Here is a 20,792-nt window from a genome sequence, read left to right on the forward strand (position 1 = left end):
AACTGCCAAATAAATATAAGTGATGCTCTCTAGTGTATGTAGTACTTTGGAAAAGGGAAAATTCTTTCTGGCATGCAGAATTAATTCTAAAATGTGAGAGGTCTTTGCAGCAATCAGATGTCCCATAATCATTTCATTACTCGGATCTTTCGATTTCAGAAAACAGTATTGAGTCATAATCTAAATTCAACATATAAATGCTCAAATCAAATAAACTTTAGCTCCAAACTTTAGCTCCATAACATCAAACTATTACTCTACGACTAACAGCTAAAAACCAGTAGATTGAGGAAACTGGAACATTTTAAGAATTGAACAATATATTGTTACATATTTGGTAACAATTTTCCTTTGCATGGTTAATAAATGAGAAGTCAGATGACCTAATATTTTTCAAACTACTTAGTATTTTTGCATGAACTATAACTAGCATTGTCTAATGGCCAATATCATTTCCCACGTGTGAAATGCCTCAGAATTTACTGTACATCATCTGTTTGCATATGATAAATCCTGGATGCATAAACTGGTCACCACCACCACCACCCAAATCAAAGTCTGTAGGCAAACCTTCAGTCTCTCCTCAGCTATTAACCATTTTCAATGTTAGATTAAACTTAAAACTATTAAATTTTAAGGTGGGAAAGGAAATCAATTTCAGAAAAAGCACTAAAGTTTGGAAATATGCTTTTACTCAGTTTCTGATCTGATCATCACATTACCCTTGCTCTATTAACATATTTCATACATTTCATAAGATGCATGTTATTCTTTGTGCATTTATATAAAAGAGGAAATTGAGATTTCTTACCTAAAGTGAGTAAAATCTTTCTTAACATACCAAATTTCTTGAGGTTCTTTTCCTTCTTTCCGGATACATTCATTGTCATTAGGTCTTTTGGATAAAAGGGATTTCGGAACAATCCAAACAAATACACAGTTTGAATCTCTCTGAGAATCCATAGAACAAGAAGCAATATTATTAATATGTAACTAATAACACCTTGGAGGCTAGTCTTGGAAAATGGCCGAAAACCAAGGAAGGAGTGCAATAAGCCAGCTTCCAGAAGAACAAAAGTCAATACAATGAAATAGAATATTAATTCCCTCCATACAAACTGCGTTCTACAGGAAGATGTGTTTTTAAATTTGCTGGAAGCTAAACAGCTGATCATAGTATACTTGAAGGTTAATCCAATCTCATTTAGATTAAGACTTAGTATGAATCCACATCCAGTCATGAACAGAACTACACCAAGGGTGTTAGGGATGAAGTAAGATGCAACAGCTGTTCCCAAAGAAGTGATAAACATTGCTAGCAGCCTGTAATAAGAGAGAAAAAAGTATGTATGAAAGAAAGAATTTGTACAAAATTTGTACAAAATTTTCACTCACTTTTTTCCTACTTTATTAAACCCACCACCCAGAGCCACTCTCTGAGAGAGATGGGCAATTAAGCAGTATGAAATATACACACATATATAAATACAAGAAACATTTTCTCTTTCTATAAAATTCTGCCCATTATATATAATGTGGTGACATCATGCTATATATACAGTATTGAAGGTACAAAGGCCTGCAGCTTTAATATGTAAAGTATTCAGAAGACATCTTAAAAGCCCTCATAAAATTACACAATTGAAAAAAAAATCTGTATAACTCTTTATTCAAATAAGAATCCAAGTTACAGCATTTACAATAGAACTTCTGCATGAACATAACCAGTTCAGAGAAAATTTATATCTCCTATGGTAATTGGTTTATCTATTCCACTGTACTATTAGGAAGTAATCTATAGTCTAGGACTTAGGATCCAAGACAAGATAAGATGGATGCATTTATCTGAGAAAATATATAATGTATAATGTATAAAGCTATGTAGCTGAATTACAGTGCTTTATAAAGAATGTCAGCATCTTTAATAATAATTTGTGAAAAATTCATCAAACAAATGTAGTGTTATGTTTATTTAGGCTGCTATTTGTATAAGAGGCAATGATTTGTATGTGTGGAATATAATTACTGAAATCACCAGAAAATAAAATGTGGGCAATTTTACCTGATTTCACTAATGGATTATTCTGCCTCTCAATAATAATATGACTATGAACTAGTCATAATCCATGAACATTTATGCCAGAATAAATACCTTCACATTTTAGATACTACAAGGTTTTTAAAATGCGGCTAACACACTTAACCATCTGGAGATACTGAAGTTATGTAAAATAATGTTTACCTTACATTACTTGACATAGGTGAGCCCCCTAGCCCAAGTTCCAACACTTGTTCCATTCCCCAGAGAAAAAGTGCATCCAATGGAGGCAGAATCCCCAAAGTCCATAAGACAGGCAATGACAAAAATATGATGTGCATAATCTGATTGATCAACTTTAAAGCTAGAGCATCAGCAACAAATCTAAATGGAAGTAGAAAAGAATATTATTTCTGGAATGGAAAAAAATGAAATGGAAAAAGATTTAATATGGCTCTGCCAACATTTCATTGTATTATAAATCTATATCTATTTATAAATAAGGCCAAGTGCATCAAAGAAGTTAGTTACAAAGCTAATATCCTTTTAACAGCACAAATCATTATTTTGCAGTTTGTATATTTTTTTACCTGTGAGCAAGATCCACTGCTATGAAGACAAAAATGTAGAATGGTCTCATAAGAGGAACAATTTCATAAGTGTCCAGTGCTTGGTAAGTAGCAGTCTCTGAAGCGGTGTTAACAATTAAGGAGTATTCTCCAATACACACCGTCAACCATCCAAATATGAAGATCACCACAGTTGTTCCAATATTATCTCCGTACAAGGAGGCAATTCTGCTTGGCAGCAAATACCAAGTTCCTAAGCCACACAGTACTCCAGCAACAAGTGAGTGAAAAAACACATTAATTATATATTTTTTGCCTGGAATAATAAATTTGATTGTCTCTAAACCTATACAGCTAGAAAACTCCCACTCATCTTCCTCTATTAGTATATTGTGGACATGCATTCTTTCTACAGGTGCAGTATTTTGCCTGGCATACAAGTTTATTCCTTGAACAATAATAGCTGCAACAAGCATTAGTCCTCCAGAAAGTGCAGCTGTACAATAGTCTTGCAGAACATTTAACTGATACATAAGTGTTCCAATTCCACCTAGAATCCATGGTATCAAGAAGAGAAGAATCTGATTCAAATATATGTAAGAAGGTGCACAGTATCCAAACTTAAATTGAGGGCCACCCAAAATGGTCTGTGGAAATCGCTTTAACAGGAATTCTTGCTTATGGTCATTCAATAGAGGCACATCTGGGCCCATAATTATTTACTCAAATTTTGACTGAATTTCATTTTTCTAAAGAAGAAAGGGAACAAAAAAGAAAGCAATTTTACCAAAAATGCACTTTTCCATATATTGCCAATAAAGCAGTGGTTTTTTTTAGAAAACTGTCTTACTTTAAGTATCAGAGCATCTGTAATTCATTCTTTTAAAAACCCAATGGACCTCTACTATATTGCTTTGTCCCAAATCTACAGAATACAGAAAAACAGAGTTGGAAGGGACCTTGGAGGTCTTCTAGTCCAACCCCCTGCCCAAGCAGGAGAACATATACCACTCTGGACAAATGGCTGTTTAACATCTTCTTAAAAACTTCCAGTTAAGGAACACCCACAACTTCTGAAGGTAAGCCATTTTCTCACTGTCAGGAAATTTCTGTTTAGGTCTAGGTTGAAAAACTCTCTTTGATACATTTCCATCAGTTACTTATTGTCTTGCCCCCAGATGCTTTGTGGAATAGATTGCCCCCTCCTTTGTGACAGTCTCTTAAATATTGGAAGATTGCTATCTTGTCACTCCTAATCCTTCATTTCGTTAGACTAGACCAATGGTTCTCAACCTTTCTAATGCCACGACCCCATAATACAGTTCACCATGTTGTGGTGACCCCCAACCACTTATACATCACCGGGTGCCAGGGGCGTGGCCAAAGAAAAGGGGGAAAAATGGCGGACAGCCTTGTTTGGCGACCCCCGTGAAATGGTCGTTCGACCCCAAATGGGGACCCGACCCACAGGTTGAGAACCACTGGACTAGACATACCAGTTCCCACAACCTTTTCTCATATTTTAGCCTGCATTTTCATTCCACATTATGTATCATATATTCTTGAGAGCTACTTTTTCTGTACTAATAAAGTAAAAGCTAACAAGATAGCTACTCTATAAGCCAGTATTTTTAATTGTCCCTGTTAGTAAAAAAGTGAAGTGCAATTCCTGAGCTTTCTACTATTACAAAGCCCATAGAAACTAGAAATGTAAGTCTTCAGAATACTGGTTTTCATACTGTGTAAGAAGATAAATTTAAATCAGTATTTTATTAAACTGTCTCTCAAGGGAACACATACTTTAAACAATTTATCTCCTCCTTCCCATACTTCATTCCTTGCTGAATTTTCCATGGCCTACTTGAGCTAGGGATCAACAAAATGATGCTCATGGACATGCAATGTGCCTTCTAAAGTTTCTCTGAGGTTTACTTGCCCAAAAGGTTCTTTGTCTTATCCTGATTTGTGAAGTGTGAAATGTTTGAAATTTGAAATGGTTCAAGCTTAAAAATAGCTGTGCTTTTATTGGAATTGTTCCAGTCCTGTTTTGACCCATTTTGGGGCTGAAATAGTATCAGAATTCTGATAAGGCTAGAATAATCCCCCTGAAAATAATAGTTTCGAGATGGAGTGTTTCAAGCCCAAAATATTTCAAAATGTTTTATACATCTCTAATCCTGACTTGCTCTCCACTGCAACAGGCCCCAGTATCCTGCATTACCCAATTTCATTTGTCCTACTGATCAACTAACAAAATTAATTTGCCCTCCCTGTCAGGGAAGCAGTTGAAAATTACTCCTTTTCCAAAAGTAATAGCAACAAAGCTATTTTAACCTGAGCTGTTCTAACCTGCTTTCCTGCAGGAAGGGGGACTTACAAGAGGACACTTTTTAAAATGTGAGCTTCTATGTAGATGTAAAGATATAATATATAAATAGATCTATATGTATCTATATATTAAAACTCTTTAGAGAGGCTAAGTGTGCCTGTGAAGCCATAATCTGGCATTTTAAAAAGTTGCAGGTTTTCCTTCTTAAGATAAACTTTTGGATCAAATTATATTGGCACAAGAAGGCTCACTAAATTTAGAGGCACTCTGATCTGGAAAGTATTTTTATTGTTAGACTATATCTATTAATATATTTTCAATTCTTCGCTCAGCCATGGAACTTAGAGTCTAACCAGCCTTTATAATGAAGATAAAGGTATCCTTGACAAAAAGGCTGGGATGTAAAATAAATATAAATGTTAATCTAATAGAACAGAAAAAACACCAACATTTTACTGTCTAGACAGCAAAATCAGTTACATATTAAAATTCTTTTGTACTCATATTGAAGTAAGAAAGTGGACTACTGGCATAGGCGTCACAGATCATCTTCAATCTATGAGATTTGTAGTATCCATCAGGGTATCATTATATGCATATGAAGATTTGTGGAGATTTAAATATATACAGCACTGGTCAAAACCAACTTTTTGTTTGTAGCATGCCCTATTGTTGCCAGTTAACCAGAAAATAGGAACATCAGTGCCATTCAGATATGCAGAAAGTGTGAATCATTGTTTTCATCATTGGCTTATACTGGGACATCAAACTCTACCTTAAAAGCACAACTCTGAGGGGCTGATTCCAGAAGTGGCAACACCACTTCGCTCTTTTCACATCCACAACTCTTAACTGATCACATACCTGTCTTTATATGTCAGACTTGTAGCAACGACTCGCAGGCTGCTTAGGGCCTTCAGGCACATAATAAATGGTCAAAAACTGCCAGTAGCCTAAAAATACACAGTAGCTACCATCCGACTAAAAAAGAGCAGCTCAGTTCGCCTCTCCTCACTTGGCAACTGCAGGAGCAACAACAAACAAAGGCTTCCCTTCCCCCTTCTAACGAAAGCATAATTACACAGACGAATACATGCGCGCATGCACACACAAAAATATGCCGCGCGACTAGAGAGGAAATGCCCAACACGCCAGGGCTGCGCCAGAGCCAAACGCCGGTGGCACTTTCCCCCTCCCGAGCTGCTTTGTGTGGTGGTGGAGCGGCGTGAGGCGAACGCGCCCGGAGGAGAACGAGGAGGAGGAGGAGGCCGAGCTTCTGCTAGAGAGGCGGGAAAGCGAGCCAGGTCGGCTCAGCTAGCGTCGCTCTTCTTAGCCGCCTCTCGAGGTTGGCTGGGTACGACCTGCGACTGCTCTCGCCCGCCCCGCTTCTTCTCACGACTGACGCCATGTTTTCCCCCTTCTTGCTTGTGGGAACAAAAGCGAAGGTGCAGAGAGAGCCAGGGGAGAAACAAGGAGGTCCCGAGCAAGCGGGAGGGTGGGCGCCATACATACCTGCATCTTCCCCTCCTCCCCTCAATGCGGCCAAGCCCCCTCCTCTCGTCCAGCCGCGGCCGCCCGTGCTCCGACCTGCCCCGCTCCCCCTGCAGGAGCGAGAAAGCGGCGCGTGAGGGTTGGCGCGATGGCCCGTTGTCCTGGAAGGGGGAGAAAGGACGTGGTAGCGTCGAGCGGGAAAACCTCTCCCTTGGCTGCCTTCAGCCGTCTCCCCTTTAGGCTCGCCGGGTCTAGGCGCTCGCTTTCCTACGGGAGAAATTCCAGAAATCCGGAACCCCGAAGATGATTGTGGCGCTTTGAAAGCTACTTGCATTGCGGTCCTGCAGATGCCGCCTCAAATGTAGGTAGCCTGGAGTCCAGCGGCCTCTACTCCTAGGAAGTGAGTGGCAACCTGCAAGGTTGTGAAAAAGCATTTGCCCCGTGGGGATTTTCTGACCTTTTGCGGATCTTTGTCCGCTGAATGTTATCAGAGATCTGCATAAAGAGGGTCTGCACGAACACCACCTTAAGTGCTTGTTTTAGTTCGGTGTAAACAAATTAGGCGGCACATAATATGTTAGTGTGAAAAAATAATTGCCCCGTTTAGATTCAGTAATGTTATTTAATTTATGTGCTTCTCCGCAACTCTAAAGCTGTGGCACCAACTTTAGCAGCGGTAACTGAAACCCAAACACTCTGTGAGTCCGATCAATATCTCACATTGCAATTGGACAGGCTGAATTCATGCTGGGTGAAGGTGGTAGATCTCAGCATCTTTTCTGGATCTTAACAACTCTAACTTTGCCTTCTGCTTTGGAGTGATAGTTCTCACTATCACTACCTATTTTCTGGGACCTATTTCACTTAACAACCACCTGATAAAACCCAATGTATGAGACAGTCCTGGAGACTCTTCATGACTCCAAGGACCACAGCATGCCAGCTCCCCACCCCTCCACTATCCCCCTGAGTCTGTCTTACTATACAGAACAGGCAATTAAAAAGTAAAAGTGCAAAATATTTTCAATACTTCTGCCTATGCATGTAGCCTAGAGTCCAATGACTAGGTGAGTGATGGCGAACCTTTTAGAGACCGAGTGCCCAAACTGCAACCCAAAACCCACTTATGTATCCTCGGGTGCCCGGTAGACATGGCCTATTGAATGGGTATGGCCCATTGGGTGGGCATGGCTGTGATGGTAACGGCAGACTGGGTGGGACTAAAAAGTTCAATCAATCAATTCCAACTTTGCAAGATCTTCCCCCCCCCAAGAAGCTGGAATTGATTAATTTAACCTTTTTTTTTTTTTTGCACACGGTGGCGGAGGTCTAAAGCGAAAAGGTTTTATAAAACTCAGCCGAAGGCCTGGGATTGGGGCGACGGCGCACATGCCCACAGAGAGGGCTCTGCATGCCACCTGTGGCACCCATGCCATAGGTTCGCCACCACAGGACTAGGTAGTTGAACTTTCCTTCTATGGGAAATAATACCAACTTCACTAGAGATAAAACTGCTCAAATACTTTTTTAAAGTTTAAAGTTAAAAATGTTAAGTTTCAAAATGCAAACATTCAAAGAGGAAGAGGATAAACCCCAAGAGCAGTGGTTCTTAACATTTCTAATGCCGCGACCCCATAATACAGTTCCCCATGTTGTGGTGACCCCCAACCACTTATACATCACCAGGTGCCAGGGGCGTGGCCAAAGAAAAGGGGAAAAAAATGGCGGACAGCCTTGTTTGGCGACCCCCGTGAAATGGTCGTTCGACCCCAAATGGGGTCCCGACCCACAGGTTGAGAACCACTGCCCAAGAGTATTCTAGATGGCAATAAAATAGCTTTTTAAAAGAAATATACAAAGGAAAATGAAGTTCATAAAGAGTATAGCAAATTCTACCACCCTGTGGTCTGTTTGGAGCATTGCAGCCCAGGATATAGCCTTGGCACTAAGTCTCATTAAACGGTACTTGTTAGATGTGTCAAATTAATATTATACACTGCAAGACGTTTTTCAAGTGATACTGTATGAGAAATACAACAATGGTTAAGATATGTTTGGGTTGTTTGTCTTTCTTCATTACCTGCTTGCACTGCAGCCCAGCTGACTGATTCTTTTGCAGCTAAATTAAAAAGGCAGCAAAATTATCTGTCCTTCTAGATGTCTCTCCTCCAGTTGCCCCTTCAAATGAGCCAATGTTGATAGCTGCTTCTATCTAATTAGAGACTATATCTCTAGCCATGCCTCACAAAATGGGCGTGATTAGGCTATCAGATGTGAGCTGCAAAACTCTAGATGATTACAGGATGATAACAAAAAGACAAAACAAATGAAATTTGGTGTTATCTTTGCAGCCCAGATCTGGTAGTATTACTTGGAATTACAAAATTTTAGAGGTTGAAAATACCTCCGGACAGGATACTTGCAACTACAACTCTGACAGATTGCCATAGAGTCCCCAATAAATTACTATTCATCTCCAGAGATTTGAAAACTTTATTGCATTTCATTTCTCTTTTTCAAGCTCAAAATATCTACTTTTATCTATTGCTTCTTGAAGAATGTAATTTCCAGGCATTATATTTCCCAGTTTATTCTTTAGGCTCACTCTAGTCTTACAATGTCCTTAAAATGTGGCAGTCAGAATTGGCAATTATGGTCTGGATATTAATATAGATTTTTTTCAGAAATATGCTATTGCAGTACATGAAACCAATCTTAGTATTGTAATGTATATGCAGATACTAATTCTGGAAAATAATGTCCCTTTATAATTGGAAATTTGAGAAATACTGATTTCTGTCTGAGTATCAAGATTACAGTTTACTGATTATTATGTAGCATCTCATGTTCTAAAACAATAATTTAGCTGCTGTAGAAAATTTAATTGGATTAATACATTGAATCACAGTTTAAAGCTGTGATTACTTTTTAATTGCTTCTCATAACTGAAAAATATAGAATTTTGTTTGCTGTTCTCCAAATGAGGTTTTAAATAGGCCTTCATTATTTTATTGCCTAGCTTTACTTAATTTGTTCAGACAGATTCTTAGTTTCTGTTGCTAATATAATTCCTTGCAAATAGAGCAGAAGGTTCATCAGAACAAAAGAACTGATTTATTTTTAATAATAGAGCAAGCATTGTCCATCTAATCATGTACTATTCATTTCCTATTTCTGAATGTTAAAGTCTCTCTTTTTGCTCCCAATTTGGCCTCATTTGCATCAAAGAGCATAAGTTATGTTATTTTTAATCTAGACCTTCATATTGAACATCTTCAAAAATATATGGTATATGGGGTATTGCTAACATAATTTTAGGTACACTCAAAGTGGTTTTCTAAAAATGAGGTAATCACATGCTAAAGGATTGCAGAAAAGCAAGGAAGCAATCTGGCATTTTATTTCATGTCCAATTATGTTTTTTTCTTTTGAGCAACAGTGAAGATTTTCTTTACATGGTAATGTGGGACAAAAAGGAGGAAAGACACTTAGATTTCTGCCCTGGACGCCTTACAGTCTAAAACAGCCCTCTCCAAACAATCAAAGCTATATGAAAAATATGAGTTTTGAGCAGGATTTCTCAATGGCTTACAGCGGAAATTCTGATCTATTCAATTGTTGTCAAAAGACAAAGATTACCTGTAAACGGACATATCACTGGTTTAGTCTTTACTTTGGAGTACAATAGGCATTATCTGTAGATCAAGACACTGACTTCTGTTCTTTGCCATGGTCAGATATCATTGCTACATTTTCTTTTATGATTGTCATTAAATGAAACAGGAGAATTTCAAGTAATAAATATAATTTGAACAAACAGGGTCACAAAAAAGCCATATTTGGAAAGGTTAATCCAAAACCAGCCCAAGTACAACTTATTTTTCACTGGCCAAGGCATACTGATGGATTGTTGAGATGGGGAACGAGATACAAATGAAGTATCCTGGCAAAGGAGAGGGAGTCCTCTAACTTCATTCCATTTGGAGTGTCACATGTGTCATCATTTTTTTCTTTTAGGTTTTATTGGTTTTATTGTAATTTTTTATTTGTTTTGAGCTGTCCAGAGTCACTGAGAGTTGGATCGAATACACATGTATTAAATTATTATTATTTTTAAAAGCCTTACCTGGCAAGCTGTAATACTTCGTATAGCAATATCTTCAATATGACCCAATTGTTTAAACGACTTAACAAATATGGCTGGGATGAGGTTGCATATAATTGGAGCTGGCAACAGCATTTCAGCATGTAACATTTTACTCTCTTTATTTTACATGTAGATGAACCTATGCCTCAACTGCAGGACTAGAGGTCGTCTCCACACACACATCAAAACATTATTTCATGACAAAGGTATACAACCTGCAGCCTAGAGGTTGCTTATGAGAGTCAACCCTAGAGTCTTCCTAGCTTTGTTATCTCCAGCGACAGAGCCTCCTGTTGCTGTTACCACCACCACCTCCCTTTGCCTCACCCTGCAGCCCCCTCTTTGTTTGAAAGCTCTGTATTTAGACATTAGATTCTACTTTTAGGTTTTGGGGCTCACATCTTAATTTATTTTGAACTTGGAGATCAATTGAGATGTGAAGGGAAAATGTTATTTTAAGAATATTTGCATGTGTAACTTAATTTCTCACCCATTAAAAATATTTTTTCGTTTCCCTGCCCAAAATGGTGTTCAGAGGCTAATATTTGGTGCTATAAGAGTTTTGTGTGAGTTTGTGTGCGATGAGTGTGTGCATGCACGTGCTCATCTTTGGCATCAATGTTGACTTCTGACCATTCCCTGCAGTTTTCTTGGCAAGATTTCAGAAGTAATTGGCCATTGCCTCCTTCCTAGGAGTGAGAGAACGTCCAAGTCACCCAGCTGGCTTTGTGCCTAAGGCAGAATTGGAAGTCACAGTGTCCTGGTTTCTAGCATGATGCCTTCACATTACACCAAACTGGCTCTTATACACCTTGGGTTATGAGAAATATACATATAGCACATGCTGATTTCAGTTTGCCATTTATTTTACAAACCTGAAAAAGAGTTTTCAGCTTTTTTTCAGCTCTCTCCCATCTTTCTGTTTTGACTCACAGTGAACCAGCAAAACGCCACATTCTACATTATCAAATAATTAAAAAAAAACTAGCACTGAAGGAATCTTAAAGAGCATTAAAATGCAACAAACTAATATGTCTTAATCTCATTTATTTCTGAAAAAAAACTAATTAAGAGGAAAGGCTGTTTTCATCAAAAGGAAAGCTGATAAAAGAGCTTGTTGTTACCGGATTACTTTTAAGCATTATTGTAACACATCTTTTTTTGTGTGTGTTCTTAGTTCTATTTTTCAGCAAGATTTCTCATCAGAGGTTTGATTTAAACTGCCATCCAGTGTCCTCTTGTGGCCAAATGCTAACATTTCATCCACATTCTTTTTCTTCTTACTGGCAAATCTGGCAGTATTTTCATTTTCTCTTGTTACCAGTACTCTTGATTATCTTTTAAGGAGAGATTTTATAAAGCAAGAATAGCTATACTTTGTTAATCTATTCTGTTTGGTTAATGTTATCTCCTTTTAAAATCCCTTTTTAAAACTCCTATGTGAATGGCTGGAAATAATTATTAAATATCTGTAATCGTATTTTTTCAAATTACTCCTTGTCCTATCTTCTCTCACTTTCACTGCTGATCTTATGGCCTAATCTATCCATGAGCAATTATGAAGCCTGAATTCTACTGGAGCAGGATTCCTGAATAAGATAAAATGAGTTGAATTTAGTTCTTAAGCCCTGGAGTTTGAATCTAATTGAACACTACAAAATCCTTCTATCAGGTTTGATATAATATTTTCCATTTGCTGCCCTATGACTCCATGCATGGAACATTTTTGCCAATTTCCTAGAAGCAAAGTCAGTGGGGAAGCTAGCAGGAGGTTGCAAATGTGACCACGTGATATTCTAATTTAACAGTGGTGTGGGATTCACTTAATAATGGCAACTGGAAATGCCAGAATTACTATTGCTAAGTGTGCAGTTACATGATATGCTTTATGATCACATCATGTAGGGATGGAAATTTCTATCCCAATTGCTGTCATTCACAAAGGAATATGAAAAATTCATTTGTTCTTTCATAGTAATACTTTAAACTGCCAGATCCTTTGGAATATATTATATATTCGATGCTGGGAACTACAACTGGACAATGGCAATGAAGCATTGAAGGGCGAATATATGTTTATTATGTGGTTTATTTAGTTTTCCCAACTTAGCTTTTTGCATTTCAGTATGGTAGACAATACATTTTTTTGCCAGCAGAAGATACAGCTGACCATCAGGTTAGCATTTATATTTTGAATGGCTATTAGTGATCAAAAGCGCTGGGATTATGTCATTATAACTATTTACCTAAAGAATCAGCTTAGGTATCAAGAATCTATTTTACTGGATGACAAGGTGGAAGCTTACCGCTAGGAGGTTGAGGGGTTGGTGAACTGGTGTAAGGAAAACAGCCTAGTTTTAAATACCGGAAAAACCAAAGAGATCATTGTTGATTTCAGAAAAGGCAGGCACAGCCACACCTCTCTGTGCATTAATGATTCACCTGTGGAGATGGTTGCCAGCATCAAATTCTTGGGTTTGCAGCTAACGAGTAGGCTGACTTGGTCACTCAACAGCGAGAAACTGGTGAAGCGGGCACAGCAGCGCCTGCATTTTCTGCATCGCATGAAAAAAGCACATCTTCCTTCCCCTATCCTGACCACTTTCTACAGGGGGACAATTGAGAGCATCCTGTCATACAGCATCACAGTCTCGTTTGGAGGCATCACTGCTTCAGACAGGAAGGCGGTGCAGAAAGTGGTGAAAATGGCCGAAAAGATCATTGGCAGTTCCCTCCCTCCCATCCAGGACATAGCACAGAAGCGTTGTTTGAGAAGGGTCCATAAGATTATCTGGGACACTACACATCCTCTTCACGACCTGTTTCCCTTGTTACCTTCTGGGAGGAGGCTTTGTGTTATCTGTACCAGTATCATCCAGATTCAGCCATAGTTTCATCCCATACAGCATTAACCTCAAGCTTCCTCCTTCCATTATATAATCAAGATGGACAGTATTTAATATTTATTTGCTACATATATGTAGGGATCTGTACATATGTTGTTCATAGTATGTTTAGGTGTGTGTCATGTATATGTTTCACTTTGAGAGTGGGCAACTAAATTTCATTTTTGATATTTGCCTTGTGCCCACAGTAAAAAAAAATGATAATAAAGGTTATCTTATCTTATCTTATTCAGTAAAGGCTCTTTTCTGAGTTCTCCTGCCATTAGAATGATAGCAACTGGGAAAAAACTCTTCCTTTAGAAAGTCTGATAGTCCTTACTGTGATGGTTTTCTGGTACTAAACAAAAACTTTTTAAAATCTTTAAAAATCTTAATTTTTGTTCATCTTTTAGTCAAGAAAAACCAAATGCACAGGTACAATATAGGTCAGTGATGGCAAACCTTTTAGAGCCCCAGTGCCCAAACTGCAACCCAAAACCCACTTATTTATCACCGGGTGCCAGGTGGCCGTGGCCGCGATGGTCATGGCAGACTGGGTGAGTGGGGCCAGGGTGGCAGGGGCCAGTCCCTCACCATCTCTGGGGCACGGCATGGGTGCCTACAGAGAGGGCTCTGAGTGCCACCTCTGGCACGCATGCCATAGGTTCGCCACCACTGGTATAGGTGTTACCTTGCTCAATAATATTAACTATGAAAGGGATCTATTCTATTTTTTATTCTGGATTTCCTTTTTTAATATATATTTGTTTATTATTGAAAGCTGCAATAATAACAAACAGTAAGTTACTATTTCAGTTATATTTGGGTTGTTCTTCTCTCAAGAAGACCAGTGGTTCTCAACCTTTTTTATGCCGCGACCCCCAACTGGTTGTAAGTCAAGGACTACTCAAGCGGTCGTAAGTTGAGGACTACTCAACTGGTGCAGCACCGTTTGCAGAATGGGACTTTTGGCGGGCTCAGCAGGGCAGAGACAGCCTGGACAATTCCTATTGGCTTTTGAAAGCCAATAGAATTAGACTCTATTCAAGAGAGTCTATTCTATTGGCTTTCAAAAGCCAATAGAATAAAAGGGAGTAGCACAGCTAAGGAAAAGGGGGAAAAATGGCGGACTGAGTTTTTTGGCGACCCCCGTGAAATGGTCGTTCGACCCCAAATCGGGTCCCAACCCACAGGTTGAGAACCACTGCTCAAGACGATTCTATAGGGTATTGTACACCAAAACAACTAGACACAAGGATAGTTTTTCCCCCATGCCATCATTCTGCTAAACAACTAATTCCCACAACACTGTCTTATGCCCTAGGCCAGGATGTATTACAGATAGTCCTGGACATGACCACAATTGACCCCCAAATTTCTTTTGCTAACTGAAACATTTGTTAAGTGAGTTTTGCCCCATTTTACAACCTTTCTTGCCACAGTTGTTAAATGAATCATTGCAGTTGTTAAGTTAGTAACATGGTTGTAAAGTGAATCTGGTTTCCCCATTGATTTTTCTTGTAAGAAGGTTGCAAAAGGATCACATGACCCCACAATACTGCAAACTCATAAATATGAATCAGTTGCCAACTGTCTGAATTTTGCTCATATGACCATGGAATGCTGCAACAATGTGAAAAACAGTCTTAAAAGTCACTTTTTTCAGTGCCATTATAACTTTGAATAGTCACTAAATGAACTTGTAAGTTGAGGACTACCTGTACTATTACCCTTCTCATCTTTCCTATTACCTATTTCCTTAGCTTCTTATAACTATAACTTTGTTGTTTGTATCTTATGATTTATGTTGATTGCTTTTATTAGTATTGTATTATGATTTATATTGATTGCTTATTTAGTATCCTATGACTATCACTGAATGTTGTAGCTTATGATTTATGATGATTGTATTTTATGATTATGATCATAATCTATCACTTGCTGCTTGTATGTACAGGGGAGCTTATGGACCGGAGACAAATTTATCCTATCCTATCCTATCCTATCCTACCCTACCCTACCCTACCCTATCCTATCCTATCCTATCCTATCCTATCCTATCCTGTTCTATTCGCAGTGAAGGTAGCTTACAAAACCAACACAAGAACATATTTTCAAGAAGCTAAAGAATAAGGAAACAAGAATTAAATGATGAAATCAAATTCCTAAAAGAGACTACATAAACTATAACATTCACTGCTTGTCTAAATAGGAAATTAAAGGCCAAAGGCTTTAAGATCGTTCTGGGGAGGTGGTTCCAAATTCTTAATACTGTTGTTGACAAAGCTCTGTTGTGAACTAAACTTCCTTATCAAGGGCAGCCTTTCTCAATCTTACTTAGTTTAAGAAATGTGGACTTTAACTCCCAGAATTGCTAGGAGTTGAAGTCCACACAACTTAATATAATTGAGGCCAGGAAACACTGACCTAGAGCAGGGGTCTCCAACCCCCTGTCTGTGGACCGGTGTCAGTCCATGGCATGCCAGTACAAACAAGCAAAGCCCGATCTGCGGGATGCAGGTAGCACACAAAACCATGCCCCCTCCGGTACACAGAAAAACCTCTCTCCATGGAACCAGTCCCTGGTGCCCAAAAGGTTGGGGGCTTCTGGTCTAGAGGTTTGTAGGTCAATGCTGAACTTGCACTAATGTAGAAGCAAAATGGTGAAATTGATAGAGAATCGAACCACTTATCTGCCACAACCTTGGCAGGAATAGCTAGCAAATTATGCCCAAACCTTGGCAGGACTGGGCTAGACCAATTGGAGCTCCCAAGGTGGAATCTATATTTTATTTATGATGCTTTATAAGAGCAGAATATTTTAAGAAATAATTACAAATAAATCACACAATTGGCTGCATATAATATATTAGCATAAGCCAGCAACTTTTAATTACACTCACTTTAGTAATTACTAGTAGAATACCTTATTTTAGTGCTTATTAGTGGCTTAATTAAAGGTTGGGGTTGCTGTCATATTTTTAAAAATTCAATATTACTTATTATTTGCTGTTTAGTCTTATTTATTCCCATTTCTTTATACTTCCATCTTTTAAAAAATCCGCACCATTCCTTGCCAAACAATTAAATCTTTGCAATCTCTGATTACTGTATATTACAATGAATATCTATCTCTCTACATTCATACTTCTCAGCAGTGTGTTGCAATGAAAAGAGATACTGTTCCCTTACCTAGATCTTCTGCCTGTCCTGTAAGGAAAACTCCTAATATGAAAGCAAGTAAGAAAGTAAAATGGGGTTGCTATACTGTTGTGACCATAATTTGAAGCTAGTGCAAAGTATAGTAAAATTTATAGACTAATAGCCTATTGCCTTTAAAGCCCTGAATGATTTAGGGCAGTGATGGCGAACCTTTTAGAGACCAAGTGCCCAAACTGCAACCCAAAACCCACTTATGCATCGTCGAGTGCCGGGTGGGTGTGGCCCATTGGCTGGGCGTGGCTGCGATGGTAACGGCAGACTGGGTGGGACTAAAAAGTTCAATCAATCAATTCCAACTTTGCAAGATCTTTTTTTTCCAGTGAGCAATTGAAATTGACTAATTGAACTTTTTTTTTTTTGAAACATGGCGGTGGAGGCCTAAAGCGAAAAGGTTTTACAAAACCCAGCTGAAGGCCTAGGACTGGGGCGATGGCGCGCGTGCCCACAGAGAGGGCTCTGAGTGCCGCCTCTGGCACCCTTGCCATAGGTTCGCCATCACTGACCCTGTTTGCTGCTTGATCACTTAGACATTTGGAAGATGTCCCCATTGCCAGAGTCTCATTTTTTTGGTATATAGGAATAGGTCTTCTAAGTGGCTTCAGAATATTCAGGAAAATGGCAAAAATGCATTCTTTTAATTACATTTTTGGTTGGTTCTATTTATTTTAATTAATTTTAGTTGTCTGATTCTCTGATCATGTTTCCCCCCCCTTATATTTTGTTTTAGCAACGAAAGTCAATTTGTGTGGCACTTATATTAAACAGATAGGCAGGTTCTAAATATAATGAGAACAACTGTGGTGATTCTTTCTTTAACTTAATGTGGGGTACAGTCCTGGATGTTGGTTATGATTGCTGTGCAGTGAACATTTGAAGGCTGGGCCAATAACTAAAATCTCAGGAGTTATCATCAGGTACCTTCATTACTGAAAAATTCACATCTATCTTTTCCAAAGTCATTCCTGGACAACAATTGACAAGGCATATTTACTGTCAAGTTAAGCCGGTCACCTTAATTCCTCCTGTGTTTTCTGTATCACTTTGCATCCACCCACTCTCTCCCACTTTTATTTAAATTCTCTTTAAATGTAACAAACTGAAATTTAAAGGGTAGATAACACACCTCTGCTGTTGTAATGGGGAAATTATTTGCTGTATGTATATAAAAACAGGCAGTGCTCATGAAAGGAACCGGTAGAACACTTGAAGGTGATTTTCAGGTTTGAAAAGTGAAAGAGCTACACAAACAGCAATCAGAAACAATTAAGAATACTGGAACAAATGCCTCATTCTTTTCTCCAATAAGCCCACAAGGGAAATTGCACTTTCCTTTTCTCAGTCTCATTGCATTTCAAATAAGGCTCCCAGCTAAGTCATGGCAGGTTTTTTTTTCTCCTCTCCGCTCTCTTAAGTCCAACTCCAATCAAAAGGTATTGGTTAAAATCTTCCTATTACAACATGAGTGAAAGGGGTGATTGTCTATCTTGATGAATCTAGAAGATTGTCTTGGATAGAATTGGACAGTTTTTGTGTGCAGAGTGGCCTCATTATAATGTTATTACAAGCCATGCAGAACACTGTTTTTTAAAAAGATGAAGAAAAGAGGATTGAATATGTACACGCGAGCGCACACATATAGAATCAAATGCCTATAATGCTGAATATTTTGGTGCTGATGCTCACCATGTAGAAGAGAAACTACAGCGTATATTACATCTTTAGTGCAAAAACAGTAGAGCTTTTCACTCATTAACTTTTAAAATTATGAATTGTACATGGACATAATCTTGTTCTTGTAGCTAATTTTTGGAGAAAAGTATCTGAGATCACTATGGTTTATACCCAATTCTGCTATATTTTTCCTTGGGGAAAAATTGAGATTATCAACAGAAATCCATTCAGTGTCAGCAGCAATAATAGATATAAAATAGACTAAGTTATTTTACATTAATATAGTGATGCAGGTGTAGTTCTAATTTTTTAGTATACAGTCTTTTGTGCTGATAATTATTACCATACAGCACTTTTTTGTCCAAGCAATAAAAAATTGCATTTGACCTTTCCCAATTTGTTTTTTTGATCTTTGAAGGGCTTTTAGGCTGTTCTAATCAATGGACTTTGAATAACACACAACTTCCCAAATATGTAATTTGGATTAAAAGCAAATATAAATCAATTTACAAACAAGCATATATTGTAAATCCATATTAAACTAAGAATCATATTCAATAAAACAAAAACAAATTCATTAAATGCTGAACCTAAAAACTTTGTCAATTTGGAATAATTTGTTTTAATTTTTTCATTAATTAATTCATTAAATCATTAAAAAAATATTCAGTTTTTTTTCTAGTGTTATTGTCAAGCCCCAAGGGGCTTGCCATTCGGTGGGGGGGGGTAGCAAGCGAACAACCCCACCCCCACCAGCACGCCTCGTCGTCGGCCCCGGTGTTGCCCTGCCCCGAGTCTTAGGTCGTCCGGATGATAAGAAGAGAGCTGACCACCCACCTTTTAAAGTTGGGGACTAGGTCTACTTGTCGACAAAGTATCTTAGGTTGCCAATACCTAATAAGGAATTAGGTCCATTCCAAGTGGTAAATATGTAGGTCCATTCCAAGTGGTAAAAGTAATCAACCCGGTCACTGTACGATTGAGGCTACCCCCATTCCTGGGAAAAGTGCACCCGGTGTTTCACGGTAGCTTGTTGAAACTGGTATGAGGGCCTGCTGTGAGTACTAAGGGGACTGGGCCAGTCATTGGGGATGAGTATGAAGTACAAGAGATAATCGACTCCCGAATAAGACATGGCCAATTGCAGTACCTCATCCAATGGAAGAGATATCCCCTGTCAGACGCCTCTTGGGTGAGGGAGGGGGACGTTCATGCCCCTCGACTAATACAGGCATTCCACCAGCGCTGGCCGGAGAAACCGGGCCAGGCACAACACAACCGGGGGAACTCACTATCTTGTCGTTTTCTTACAGGTGAGGACATGGTAGGGGGAGCCGCATGTCAAGCCCCAAGGGGCTTGCCATTCGGTGGGGGGGGTAGCAAGCGAACAACCCCACCCCCACCAGCACACCTCGTTGTCGGCCCTGATGTTGCCCTGCGTGCCAGCCCAGCCGCAGACGGTGCCGGAGCCAGCCTGCAGCACCCCGCCGGCCAGCTGGGAGAAGGAGAGCAGCCGACAGCCCCTCAGCCAGCCTTGGATGCTGCAGGAGACGCCGCGGCTGCTGCAAGGTGTCCCGCCGGCCAGCTGGGAGGCGGAGAGCAGCCGGTAACGCCAGGCGGCGTGTGGCCTCTCCCCGGCGCCACGGAAGGTACCGGAGCCGGCCTGCAGCACCCCGCTGGCCAGCTGGGGGGAGGAGAGCAGCCGAAGGCCTCTCGGCCGGCCTTGGATGCCGCAGGAGACGCCGCGACTGCTGCACGGTGTTCTGCCGGCCAGCTGGGAGGTGGGGAGCAGCCGGCAACGCCGGGCGGCGTGTGGCCTCTCCCCGGCGCCGCGAAGGATACAGGAGCCAGCGCGGAGCATCCCGCCGGTCAGCAACGCACCCCCAGCATGGCCATAGAAGGGGAGGAGGTGCACGTTACCAACCGCCTAGCTGAAAAGGACTGGCCAGCGGCTGAGCAAACAGACCTACCATTAAGACTGAAAGCAGCGGACATGGGGCAGCAGCAACAGACGGGCAGACGCTGGACTGCGGGGGGCGGGGCTGCACGGGAAACGGGGTTAGAGCACAAGGGTGGGGTTATAAGGGTAATCAACCGGATGGTGGTTTGTGGGCGGAGGGCAGGGATGTGGGCGTGGACATACTATAAAGAGCTCTGGGGACAAGCCATTCCCAGTGCTGACTTTGTTAGTGAATAAAATTACTAACGTGCACCGAGTTCCTGCGTTCCTGGCCTTCATTCCGGACGACCTAGGACTTGGATTGTCAGTTATCTTTGAAAACTGTTTATTTTACAAATTAGGGGCAAGTTTTTAAATTATCCAAAACTTTTCTTTATGCTAGTGTAAATCAAAACAGGAATAGAAAAGTATAAAACGTGTGTCTATTGCTGTAGTCACAAATAAGTTTCAGTTTGTAATAACCTCAAGATATAGAACTAG

General features: G+C 39.8%; 2 protein-coding genes across 7 annotated transcripts in view; one reads left to right on the forward strand and one right to left on the reverse strand.

Annotated features, from left to right (window-relative positions):
• Positions 1 to 6,556, reverse strand: part of PCNX4 (pecanex 4) — a 21,618-nt gene extending 15,062 nt beyond the window's left edge. For 5 of the 6 annotated variants that reach the window (XR_005553724.1, XR_005553723.1, XM_039319556.1 and 2 more), the window contains exons 1-4: positions 5,801 to 6,438; positions 2,629 to 3,356; positions 2,243 to 2,422; positions 812 to 1,323 (exon numbers count right to left, since the gene is read on the reverse strand). Coding sequence is in view for 4 of the 6 variants with exons in the window: in XM_039319556.1 (XP_039175490.1) it covers positions 812 to 1,323; positions 2,243 to 2,422; positions 2,629 to 3,320 (1,384 nt within the window). In the remaining 2 variants the exon portion in view is untranslated. The other variant, XM_039319555.1, reaches the window with a different exon arrangement.
• Positions 6,557 to 6,770: 214 nt separating this feature from the next.
• LOC120297203 (translation initiation factor IF-2-like) lies at positions 6,771 to 20,557 on the forward strand. Its single transcript, XM_039319560.1, has 2 exons — positions 6,771 to 6,827; positions 19,666 to 20,557. Exon 2 carries the CDS (start codon positions 19,674 to 19,676, stop codon positions 20,547 to 20,549), a length of 876 nt encoding a protein of 291 aa, XP_039175494.1. The 5' UTR covers positions 6,771 to 6,827; positions 19,666 to 19,673; the 3' UTR covers positions 20,550 to 20,557.
• Positions 20,558 to 20,792: the final 235 nt, after the last annotated feature.

This window comes from Crotalus tigris, unplaced genomic scaffold, assembly GCF_016545835.1.
Source record: "Crotalus tigris isolate CLP2741 ecotype Arizona unplaced genomic scaffold, ASM1654583v1 scf7180000023598.3388751, whole genome shotgun sequence".
NCBI classification, from domain to species: Eukaryota; Metazoa; Chordata; class Lepidosauria; order Squamata; family Viperidae; genus Crotalus; species Crotalus tigris.

Excerpts from the sequence above, each read along its gene's own strand:
- LOC120297203 (XM_039319560.1), top strand. The coding sequence starts at position 19,674 with ATGGTAGGGGGAGCCGCATGTCAAGCCCCAAGGGGCTTGCCATTCGGT.